Here is a 13243-nt window from a genome sequence, read left to right on the forward strand (position 1 = left end):
GAAAACTCAGCCGCGGCCACAGGACTAGAAAATTTCATTCCAATCCCAAAGAAAGGCAATGCCAAAGAATGTTCAAACTACCACACAACTGCATTCATCTCACACGCTAGCAAAGTAATGCTCAAAATTCGCCAACCCAGGCTTCAATAGTATGTGAACCATGAACTTCCAGATGTTCAAGCTGGTTTTAGAAAAGGCAGAGGAACCAAAGATCAAATTTCCAACATCTGTTGGATCATCAAAAAAGCAAAAGAGTTCCAGAAGAACATCTACTTCTGCTTTGACTATGTCAAAGCCTTTGACTGTGTGGGTCACAATAAACTGTGGAAAATTCTTTAAGAGATGGGAATACCAGACCACCTGATCTGCCTCCTGAGAAATTTGTATGCAGGTCAACAAGGAACAGTTAGAATTGGACATGGAAAGGCAGACTGGTTCCAAATCAGGAAAGGAGTACATCAAGGCTGTATATTGTCACCCTACTTATTTAACATATATGCAGAGTACATCATGTGAAATGCCAGGCTGGATGGATCACAAGCTGGAATCAAGATTGCTGGGTGAAATACCAATAACCTCAGATATGCAGATGACACCACCCTTACGGCAGAAAGCAAAGAACTAAAGAGCCTCTTGATGAAAGTGAAAGAGGAGAGTGAAAAAGTTGGCTTAAAACTCAACATTCATAAAACTAACATCATAGTATCTGGTCCCATCACTTCATGGCAAATAGATAGTGGCCCCATCACTTCCATGGCATCTCATGGAAACAGTGGCAGACTTTATTTTTCTGGGCTCCAAAATCATTGCAGATGGTGACTGCAGCCATGAAATTAAAAGACACTTGCTCCTTGGAAGGAAAGCGATGATCAACCTAGACAGCATATTAAAAAACAGAGACATTATCTTGCCAACAAAGGTCCATCTAGTCAAAGCTATGGATCTTCCAGTAGTCATGTATGGATGTGAGAGTTGGACTAAAAAGAAAGCTGAGTGCCGAAGAATTGATGCTTTTGAACTGTGGTGTTGGAGAAGACTCTTGAGAGTTGCTTGGACTGCAAGGAGATCCAACCAGTCCATCCTAAAGGAAATCAGTCCTGAATACTCATTGGAAGGACTGATGCTGAAGCTGAACCTCCAACACTTTGGCCACCTGATGTGAAGAACTGACTCATTAGAAAAGACCCTGATGCAGGGAAGGATTGAAGGCGGGAGGAGAAGGGGACGATGAGATGGTTGGATGGCATCACTGACTCGATGGACATGAGTTTGAGCAAGCTCCAGGAGTTGGCAATGGACAGGGAAGCCTGGCGTGCTGCAGTCCATGGGGTGGCAAAGAGTTGGACACAACTGAGCAACTGAACTTATTCTGGTGGTGGAGCCAAATTCTATAATAGATGTTATCCAGCTATGACCACTCTACTGGATGCAAAAGAGATGGAAAAGGAGGAGGTACTTCCAGATTTGTGGACTTTTACAATGTAAAGGTCACAGTTTTATAATTTATCAGGGAAAACAAGAAAAACGCATAAGAATTAAAGAACAAAAAAACATGTAACCCAGACAGAACAACAGAAGTGAATAGGCAACCCACAGGAGAAAATTTTTGCAAATCATATATCTGAAAAAAAACTCTTATTTAATGAATACATAAAGAATATATGTTGTATCTAGAGTACATAACTCAATAATGAAAAGACCAAAAAAATTTTTTAAATGGGTAAAGAATTTGAAGAGACATTTCTCCGGAGAAGATATACATGTGGCTGTAGAAAAACATGAAAAGGTGCTTGAGATCACTGGCCATCAGAAAAACACACATCAGAACCACAGTGAGATATACCACCTCACGCCCACTAGGATGGCAATAATGTAAAAGACGGACAGTAACAAATGCTGGCCTGGGTGTGGAGAAAGTGGATCCGTCATTACTACTAGTGGGGGTCTAAGATGATACAGTCCCTTTGGAAAACAGCCTGGCAGCTCCTGAAACAGTTAAACACAGAATGCCCACCTGGCTCACAAAGTCCCCTGTTAAGATATACCCAAGGGAACTGAAAACACATCCACAGAAACACTTGTGCCTGAATGTTAACAGCTGCCTTAATCATAACGGCTGCAAAGTAGAAACAGCCCAACGTCCATTAACCGAGGAATGAATAAATAAAATGTGATCTATCCGTACAATGGAATATAATTGGCAATAAAAAGAATGACGTCTTGATACCTGCTACACCATGAAAGAACCCCGACAGCATGCCAAGAAGCCAGTCACAAAGGACCGTGTGTTATACAATTCCATTCATATGAAAAGTCCAGAATAAGCAAATCTAAACAAACAGAGCATAGATTAGTGGCTTCCCTGGGCTGAGGGAAAGGGGAGGTTTCGGCATGGGGGGACAGCTAAGGGGTGTGGGGTTTCTTTACAGGTTAATGAAAATGTCGACAACTGGTTTTAGTGAGGGGTATTCAACCCTATTCTAAAATCATGCACTTTAAAATGGTGAAAGATATGTTATGTGAATCATATCTCAATGAAAAGTGAAAGTGTTAGTCACTCAGTCGTATCTGTAATTAAGATGAAAACAGACTCTATGTGGTAAAATAATAACTACTCTTGGTAGCAATGATTTACTTCATGTAGCAACATTTTTTTTGCCATAAAGGAAAACCAGCACCTGTCAGCCTACTTGAAGCAAGGTGCTTGCAGAGTTTCTGCATAGTTTTTCCAAGCTGTTTTGCACAACCTCCTGCGATGCTTTGTGAGAGACAGGGTTCCAAGTCAAACTGGTTTGAGGAACTGCAAACCACAGCCTCCCCTGGGGTGTTCAGAGCCCACCGATACATCAAGTTTCATACAATTCTGCATTATAAGAGCATATTTAACCCATCATTCCTGGTGGTTCAGATGGTAAAGAATGTGGGAGACCCGGGTTCGATTCTTGGATTAGGAAGATCCTCTGGAGTAGGAAACGACAACCTGCTCCAGAATTCTTGCCTGGGAAGTTTCATGGACAGAAGAGCCTGGTGGGCTACAGTCCATGGGGTTGCAAACAGTCAGATGTGACTGAGCGACTAACACTTGCACACTTTTTTCCTGAATACACTTGTAGAATTCTTTAAAAAAAAAATCATATTTAAGGGAACACTGGTTTGTGAAAACCCTCTTGGAGAACACTAGTCATTTGTATCCATCTTAGGATATGGAAAACAAAGAACCTCTAACATGGAATTTGAATAGCAAGTAAAAGTCGGGCTCCTCATCTTTTGTGAGATCACACGGGGAAACAGATTAAGTGTGCTGCAAACGAAAATGGAAAAAAACAACTTGTTGCATCACTTCTCAAGGTCACACAAGATTTGAAAAACAGTAGGCCATAGTGCTCAAGTGCAGACTCTAGCTCTTCAGATGATATGTTCATGAGTCAATCAGGAAACCAACAGACAAAACCCTCAAAGCAACAATTCCACTGAAGCACTGTTTAGAAATATTACATTCTTTTTATGCAGAAATGTAATTTCTACGGAGCACAGGTCATAAGTCTCTACCTTGAGCTTTAGCAGCTCAAATCATCCTTAATGCATAAATCAAGTGAGTGGGAAGGACATTCATGTAACCAAGGAAAAGCTTTGAGTTGCATAACTTAGCTAAATCAAAACAAATCAAAGACAAATGTTTTCGAAACAAATGTGAATTTATAAATTCAGATTTAAAGTAATTCTAACATAGGAAGGGACATAATTTTTCTTCCTCTTAAATCATAAAGTAATAGAAAAACTTGATCACAGATTCAGTGTTAGATAGGCTCTTATCTGATTTCTTCTATTACCCAAGCTAAAATCCTCAACCAGAGAAAAATCTCTAGTTATATTGCTCTTGCCTGAACACTTCTAGGGATCTGTCTGTAGGTTTTGTCAGCTCCACAGGGGCCAGAGATAAAGTTTCCCTGGAGTCAGACCAGGAGAAAACACATTATGGGTGAGAGTACAACCAGTCCATCCTAAAGGAGATCAGCCCTGGGTGTTCACTGGAGGGACTGATGCTGAAGCTGAAACTTCAGTACTTTGGCCACCTCATGGGAAGAGTTGACTCATTGGAAAAGACTCTGATGCTGGGAGGGATTGGGGGCAGGGGGAGAAGGGGACGACAGAGGATGAGATGGCTGGATGGCATCACGGACTTGATGGACATGAGTTTGAGTGAACTCCGGGAGTTGGTGATGGACAGGGAGGCCTGGCGTGCTGCAGTTCATGGGGTCGCAAAGAGTCAGACACGACTGAGCAACTGAACTGAACTGAACTGAACTATTTGCACAGGTCTCCCACCTTAAAGGACATTTTATAGCTGTGTGTGTGCTAAGCCGCTTCAGTCACATCCTACTCTTTGTGACCCTATGGACTGTGGCCTGCCAGGCTCCTCTGTCCATGGGGATTCTCCAGGCAAGAAAGAATACTGGAGAGGGTTGTTATGCCCTTCAGGGGAATCTTCCTGATCCAGGGATCAAATGCATGTCTCTAATGTTTCCTGCATTAGCAGGTAGGTGCTTTACCACTAGCACCGCCTGGGAAGCCCTTTTATGGCTGTAGCTATGGAAAGCGATTGTTTCAGAAAGAACCAAAACATAAAGAAGAGGACTTGACTAAAATCATATCAGGTTTACCTACATATGTCCTGGACGACTGGAAAGTTGCTAAAGATGACATTATCTAAGCTATGATGTGAAGAAACACAGTGTATTATTTTGCATTGCACTTAGAAATACAGAAGCATGACTAAAACATTTTCCGTTTGTTTTTCTGCAGTAGGACCTAGGGAGACACATGTTGTCAGACATCAAATTGTCATCACTAGAAAGATAGAATTAGGGATGCCAGGTTTTTCTAAGCAGATGATGTAATTCTCAAAACCATCCGGCTGTCTCTGATCAGTTGTCCTGATGACTAATTTGACCGTGATACTAGAAAGGAAGTATCCTAGATAGTGGATATGAGAATTCATTAAAATGGTACATTCCTTTGTCAAATTAAAAAAACTGGCATCATGGCTTATACTGTTTTGTGTGGGTGTGCGAATCTGGTTAGCAAAAGTCACTTCTTGGTTGTCTCATGAACTCTAGGTATACTGATCAAATAGAATTTCTGGATCTAGAGTTCAGAATTCGACTCTACACTTTGGTAACCAAGATACTACCAGCAAGCTTTCCATGGTGACATTTCATTCGACGTTTAAAACAGGCTGCTCTCTAGTTTGTTAAAAAGTCTGTATAATATTGAGTTGATCTTTTCTTCCACAGAATATCTGAATGCTAACATCCATTAGGTAAGAACACATACACTATCCACTCCTCTCAGCGCCTGGTAATGACAGTTCCACTTGCTATTTCTATTAATTTGAATGTTCCAGATATTTCATGGAAGTGGAGTCAAACAATACTTGTCCTTTTGTGTCTTATCACTTAGATAATATCTTCAAGGTGCATCCACCCTGTAGCATGCATTTCATCCCGTCATGGCTGAGTAGTATTCCATTGGATGGATATGTGTATTCTTTATTCAAATATCTGTTGATGAACATTTGGGCTGTTTCTACCTTTAACTACTGTGAAGAATGCTGCTATGAACACTGAAGTACAGTCAATGATCTTTTAAAGAGATTTAAGTGATAGGAAAAAGGTAATGTATTTACCCATGTAGCTACCACTTTTCCTGTTCTTCATTCTTAGGGGTATGTCCACGTTTCCTCCTGCCTGGAAATATTCACTTCCCTAATTAGACTTTATAGCCTAACCCTAATATTGTAGTCACTTCAGTCATTTCGTCAGTGCTTCACCATATAAGCAGGTGGAGCCTGTGGATGATGTAGCCAGTCATGGACCTCTTGTTCCGTCTGGCTGTGGTCATAGCTAAGTCAGTTTCACCTGAATCAGTCTTTTCTTTCCAGGGAGGTCTGTTTCCAGCCTGCCTTACCTTACGGACGTGACAGGAGAAGAGGACGTTCATGTATTTGTCCTTCCGTTTTAGTTCATTCGCAACGGGCACGAATGTGCCTGAGGTCTGAGGTGTATCTGGTTTCTGAAAGAGACAGGAAATGTGGTAAAAGGTGTGTGCTTAACATTTTAGATGAAAACATCATCTGTTACTGCTTTATACCTCTGCTCATGTATTTTCACACAGGTCCTTTTCACCTCCCCACCCCAGATGATAAGCTACTAAAGGGTTATTCTAACACCAAAGATCCTAGAATATTTTAAAAATCAAGAATGGGAGAGAGGATGAAATACAGCGCTGGGAATAACTGATACAAAGGTGGGTAATTAAAAATAGTTGCTGAATTATGCAAGAGAAGGTTTAAATGATCAAAGCCAGGTTATTGAATGTACCTAATTCATATGGATAGAAGGCAGAGAACACTCTCTCTCTCTTTCTGGTTTAATATTTATTTATTTGGCTGCATCAGCTTTTAGATGTGGCTCACAGGCTCTCGAGCACGGTCTCAATTATTGTGGCTCAGGGCTTAGTTGCCCTGAGGATGTGGGATCTTACTTCCCCAACCAAGGATCAAACCAGTGTCCCCTGCATTGCAAGGGAGATTCTCTACCACCGGACCACCAGGGAAGTCCTGATAACTCTCTTTAAAGTGAGGGACATACCCATGTGGTACACTTAGAAGCCGTACAGTCTTTTAGTTTAGTATCTCCCGTAAGATTTAGCTTCTGAAGGTGTCTTAGTCTTTCTATAAATTCCTGGAGAAAACGTCTTCTCTTTCTTTGTTAAAGGAGCGGAAGTAGATTGCACTTTGTTCTCTTGGACTTACCGAAGCAAGATAGTTGCCCTCCCAGGCTCTCTGGAGCCCAAGGTCAGCCCTTTGACCCTTCAACATTTCCACGGCTGCAACCTTTGCTCTCACTTGAGGCAAGTCTGAAGCAGGTATGGTCTTGATAAGTTGGGATGCTCTCCATCTATAAGTAAACAAACAAAATGTTTTAAGACTTTAAAAATACCATCCTATTCATTCTCAAAAATAACTGAAGCTGCCTTTAAGTAGAATTAAATTACTTCCACATCACCCTGAAAAAAAAAAAAACCCTCCAAAATATACATAGAACGTGTTAAACGACGTAACAGTTTTATGTGGAGAGAGATTTTTGTAAAACTTCCTTTGCTGTTTGCATGTTTTGGAAGCAACCAGAACTTAGGGATACATGGACTCTCTTAATATCTATAGTTAGGGCATAAGAACTCTGGCTTCATCATTCATTCACTCATCAAATGTTTTCTAGGCACTTACTAAACTTCAGATGCTGTTCTAGGGAGCAGAGGCACAGCTGTAAACAGACAGACCCTTTCTGCTAGGTGCTGATGTTCTAGAAAGCAGAGTTTAGTGTTAGTTGCTCAGTTATGTCCGACTCTTTGTGAGCCCATGGATTGTAGCCCACCAGAATCCACTGTCCATGGGGTTCTCCAGGCAAGAATACTAGAGAGGGTTACCATGCCTTCCTCCAGGGGATCTTCCCAACCTAGGGATTGAGCCCATATCTCATATGTCTCCTGAATCAGCAGGCAGGTTCTTGACCACAGAGCCACCAGGGAAGCCCCAGAAAGCAGAGGCAGATGAGAAATAAGCGAGTGAGTAGACACCCAGTGTGGATGATGGAATTAGGGCTATGAAAGAAAACACGACAAGGAACCAGGGAGAGGAGTGCAACAGAGGGAAGGAGCAGAGAGCAGGCGTCAGACGCCGAGGCTGGTCTGGAGGCATCCTGACAAGGACAGAGGAGCAGGAAGTGGCGGGGCCCGCTGTATGGATGCTTGGGCAAGAGTGTTTAGGGCGAGAAAACAGTGAGCGCCGAGATTCTAACGTGTGAGCTGGCTTGGTGTCTGAGGGAACAGCAAGGAGCCCTGTGAGCCGGAGCAGGAACCTGCGGGAGGGGGACCGAAGAGCGGGTGTCAGGGAGAGAGCTGGGGCCAGAACCCACAGTGCCATGGAGGCCATGTGTCGGGTCAGTCTGTCCCCTCTTCACTGCCCACCGTGGCCCAGGACCGGGTCCACCGCGGACTGACCCCAGGGGCCTGTGGCAAAGAGCTGTGCTGGGGAATTCAGATCTGACCCACCCAACCTGGGGGGTAGGCGGGCGGGGCGGGGGATGAGCACACACTTCTCCTCCTGATCAAGCAAACCTCCATCTCCAAACACATGCAGCGGATGACAGCTGCTGCCGGCAAGCTCAGCAGCCTTGACCCCAGGAAGAAGCTGGGTGCGAGGAAGGCACCCGGCCTTCCCAGGATGAAAAAGAACTGCTGTGAGGAATGAGAAGGTGGCTGAAGCTAGAAGCACAGAGATGTTATAAGAAAACAAGGCCCCGCGATTCAGAGCAAAATCCTTGAACACACTTCTCTCAGGATTCTACAGATCAAAAGTGCAAGGATCAGTTAAATACCATGCAGCAATGAGACCAGGGGTTGGTAAACCACAGCCCGTGCCAAATCTCACCCATGGAGCTAAGAATAGTTTTTACGTGTTCAACAAAACAAAACTATGTGACAAAGACCATGTGGAGCCCATAAGCCCTAAAATATTTACTATCTGGCCCTTTACAGGAAAAGAGTGCCTTTGAACCAGATTAATCCAACTGGCAAGACTCTGTGTGTGTGTGTGTGTGTGTGTGTGTACAATCAACACACAGAGCAGATGTATTATTTTCAAAATGCTCATTGACTGTAAGTCTTAAGAAGGCTGGGGACAGTCTTTCACAGCTTTCTTATTTATCACTGTATCCACACGAAACCTAGGTCAGTGGCTCTGACACAGCAGGTGCTCAGTAAATATTTGCTGAGTAAATCAACTGAATTTTACACAAAATAATCAATTCTAGCCATACATAAAACCTCCAAGCCTTAAAAAAGAAGACTGTACAGTCTACACTGCAACATTATCAAAATCAATAATTCTTTGCAGCTGCTAAAATTATAACATAGATCTTTATTTACTGTGATGGACAGGTCTCCAAGACTTATTTTTAAGTAAAGTCATACAGCCACACATAGATTCCTGCTTATAAAGAAAGCTGAGCACAGAAGAATTGATGCTTTTGAACTGTGGTGTTGGAGAAGACTCTTGAGAGTCTCTTGGACTGCAAGGAGATCCAACCAGTCCATCCTAAAGGAAATCAGTCCTGAATATTCATTGGAAGGGCTGATGCTGAAGCTGAAACTCCTATACTTTGGCCACCTGATATGAAGAGCTGACTCATTTGAAAAGACCCTGATGCTGGGAAAGACTGAAGGCAGGAGGAGAAGGGGACGACAGAGGATGAGATGGTTGGATGGCATCACCGACTCAATGGACATGAATTTGAGTAAACTCCGGGAGTTGGTGATGGACAGGGAGGCCTGGCGTGCTGCAGTTCACGGGGTCACAAAGAGTCGGACAAGACTGAGCAACTGAACTGAACTGTGGAAATAAAGAGAGGGAAAGAAACCCAGATAGTATGAGCAAACAGTTCCACAGTACTTACTATGTGCAGGCACTATCTGAAATGCTTTATATCTATTTACTCATAATCCTTTCAGAACCCTATGAATGGGTGCTATGATAACGGCCCTTTTCCAGATAAGAAAACAGAGGCACAGAGAGGTTAATTCATTTGTCCAAGGTTACACAGCTGGTCAGTGGCAGCTAGATTCCAGAGTTCGCGTTCTTAACCACTATATCATACTTCTCTTATATGGGCATTAAACGCTTGTAAATGTATAGACAAAGATTTAGAAGGGTACAAACTAATTGTTAATAAGCGCTTATCTTAGGGGAAAGAAAGAAAAGACAAGAGACAGTGTGGAGGATTTCAACTTTATATCCTATAAAATTCTATATTATGTCCCTTAAAAAATGACATGTATTCAGGTATTGCTTCCTTACTTTTTAGATTATGTAAAAAGTGCAGGTGACAGATGATATAATTCATGGAACAAATGAATCTGCACACTAAGAAGGCTCTGCTGAGCTTTACAGCTGACAGTTATGGGTCACACTGGACAGTGGAGGGTTGAGGTTCTTTTGCGTTCATTAATTTTCTCCTGTCCTATTTTTTTCTTTGTATGAGCAAACCTTTTTTTTTTTTTTTGAAAGCAAATGAGATACATATCAAAGAGCTTTCCTCCCTTTTTTTAAAAAAAAAAAAAAAAAATCTTTTTTTTTTTTTTTTAATCTTTTGATATTTGCCACCAGTTTACATTCAACACATCAATCAGTTCATGGTGTACTTGGTAGAATACCATGATGCCAAATGACCATATTTGAGAACCATTAGCTTAGAGGAGCCTGGCATGCTATAGTCCATAGGGTTGCAAAGAGTCAGACATGACTGAAGCGATTTAGCACAGTTTAGTTTATAGGGCTTCCCCAGAGGCTCAGAGGATGAGCTGGTTGGATAGCATCACTGACTCAATGGACACGAGTCTGAGGAAACTCTGGAAGATAGTGAAGGACAGGGAAGCCTGGCGTGCTGCAGTCCGTGGGGTCACAAGAGTAGGATACGATTTAGGGACTGAACAACAATGGCTCAAGAGCTAAAGAATCTACCTGCAATGGGTCAGGAAGATCCTCTAGAAAAGGAACTGGCAACCCACTCCAGTACTCCTGCCTGGACAATCCCATGGACAGAGGAGCCTGGAGGGCTACAGTGCTTGGGGTTGCAAAGGGTCAGACGCATCTTAGGGACTAAAAACACACATACAACTTTGTTTATGTGACTAGATGCTGTATGTAAGACATAGCTAAATATATCCAGTGCATGCTGGCAACAAACAAGCTTAAAAAAACAAGAAGAAAGAAGCTATGAATAACTACAAAGTCAGATTCAGGGAAGTTTATTAAAAAAATGAAGATTAGCTGGGAAGGTATCAAATGTGACATGGATGTTAATTAATTTATTTACTTATTTGTTTTTAAAAATAGCTTGCTCTATAACAGTGTTTTCTTTCTTTTATTTTAAAATCACCCAGGACCTCCGCTTGGGCTGTGCTCCCCAGCACCATTAAACAGGACTTTTCAGAGGTAGGACCTGGGCCTCACTGTATTTTACAAACTTTTTGTGAATGTCAGGTGTGGACAGAGAACCACTGCTCTGAAAGGATAACAGACTTCCTAGTATGAGTGATATGTGGTAATTCTAAGAGCAAAAAATAAAAGAAAGTAGAGACATCATGCTAATAGCTTATCTTAAACATGGCTTGACCTGGGCCTTGTGGCATACCACTGACCACTGCTACAGGAAAAATACGTAGACTGTTCTATTTTCTGAGGGGTAAGCAGATGCCCTTTGACAGTGAAATCATGAAGGTGGAGACACAAGGTAAAAGCCAATGGAAGTGTTAGTCGCTCAGTCGTATCCAACTCTTTGTGACCCCATGAATTGTAGCCCGCCAGGATCCTCTGTCCATGGGGTTTTCCAGGCAAGAATACTGGAGGGGGTTGCCATGCCCTCCCCTCCAGGGGATATTCCCCACCCAGGGATCAAACTTGTGTCTCCTGCATGCAGGCAGATTGTTTACCGTCTGAGCCACCTGGGAAAAATATAGCAAACAGCAGAGCTAATATCATGGCCTCAGGTTTGTAACTTTATCTAATAAGTGTGCTGTCATACATGGACGCTGCACATATCCACAGGTTCTTACCTATTAAAAATTGCCTGTAGGACCTCCTCGAAACGGTGAAGAACTTTCGGCGGGGTTGGCCACTGCACGTGCTTGCCGTAGTCCCTCATGGTCTTGATGCCGTGGAAGCGCCTGGCCACCTCGTGGATGTAGGACTTGACCTTGTAGCGACGGTAGTATCTGATAATCGTCAGCGCTGCTCTGGTCCTCTTGTACCGCATGCGGGCCAGGGTGCCCCGCCACACCTTCATGATCGAGGAAAATAAAAAAAGGAAGATGTTGCTGGATCACTTTGAAATCACAGACGCTCCTTTACTTAGATGCTCAACCTGGAAATTTGCATACATCATAAGATCAGCCCAAGCCGAAGCATGTCAATTCTGCCTGCCACCAACAGATGGTGCCAGGAGGCACACCCATCATTTTGACTCAGAGTTTAGGGGGTTTATTATCCACAAAGAAGCGTGTGGAGTCTGAAGCAGAGCCCTGTTCTAACTCTAAGGTCACGAAAAGAAGAAAGCCAAAATACCATTATCCTTGGATAAATATTTTAAGAATGTTGAAAGGAAGCAAGATGAGTCAGAACCCAAAGCCATCAACATCCACAGCTCTTTTATGAAACCTAGCTTTGCACAGACTACACACATCGGCTGCTACTATAATGTTGCAGTGGAGTTAGGAACTGATTTATTCACGGTCTGTGCAGCCCCCCTCCCTGGGTGTTATGTAAACTCCTGTGAATTTAGATGTATTCCTGGGGAAAGGGTAAAAAACAGATGAATGATATCACAGAATCTATGTCCAATGTTTGCAGTGCTCAGAAATCAATCAGACAATATGTAAACATTTCAGTGCCTGCTTTATCCAAGCATAGTGAAGTCATAGATTACTTATATTTGTCTCAGGATCCCATCCTTCTCAACCTCTCAAGTAAAAAGAAATATGGTATAATCTTCATCATTGACTCTTCCCCTAACTATGCTATTACCAAATGTATCTTTTCTTGTGCAGTATTTCCAGTATAAATTGCTTTCTTTTCCTTTCTGCTACTAGAGTCCCAAGACCCCAAACTCCCTCACTGTTTTCTTGGATAACCTCCTCGGACGAACTGCCACCACCGTCCAGGTGATACTCACTGCTGCTACTTAAATGACTGTCTGAATTCTTAGGTTGATGGTACTATTTCCCTCCCTGTCTCTGGACTCTCAGGACCAAGAAATTCAACCTCTAATTCAAAGCCCACACAGTATGAATTCTCCAGGATTGCTCAGGGTTCTTTTATTTCTTCTTAGATCCCCATCTGTGGCCACCAATTTCTCACAGAAAAACTTAGGTGATGCCTTTTTCAAAAAATAGTATTTATTTATGTATGTTTGTGCTGGGTCTTCATTGCTGCATCACCTTCTGTCTAGTGGCGAGGGGGGCTCCTCCTCATTGCGGTGCGTGGGCTTCTTAGTGGGGTGGCGTCTCTTGTTGGGAGCACAGGCTGTAGACAGACCGTGCAGGCTTCAGCAGTTGCAGCACTTGGGCTCAGTAGCTGTGGTGCACACACTTAGTTGCTCCGTGCCATGTGGGATGTTCCTGGACCAGG

The 13243-nt window shown here is 42.8% G+C and overlaps 1 protein-coding gene across 1 annotated transcript in view; it reads right to left on the minus strand.

The window, feature by feature from the left end:
- Positions 1–13243, minus strand: part of MYO1D (myosin ID) — a 254685-nt gene that overhangs the window by 144958 nt on the left and 96484 nt on the right. The window contains exons 16-18 of the mRNA XM_010861705.1: positions 11674–11897; positions 6815–6959; positions 5968–6072 (exon numbers count right to left, since the gene is read on the minus strand). Of these exons, the coding sequence (XP_010860007.1) occupies positions 5968–6072; positions 6815–6959; positions 11674–11897 (474 nt within the window). The remainder of the gene's footprint in view (positions 1–5967; positions 6073–6814; positions 6960–11673; positions 11898–13243) is intronic.

This window comes from Bison bison, unplaced genomic scaffold, assembly GCF_000754665.1.
Source record: "Bison bison bison isolate TAMUID 2011002044 unplaced genomic scaffold, Bison_UMD1.0 scf7180017864472, whole genome shotgun sequence".
In the NCBI taxonomy this organism is placed as follows: Eukaryota; Metazoa; Chordata; class Mammalia; order Artiodactyla; family Bovidae; genus Bison; species Bison bison.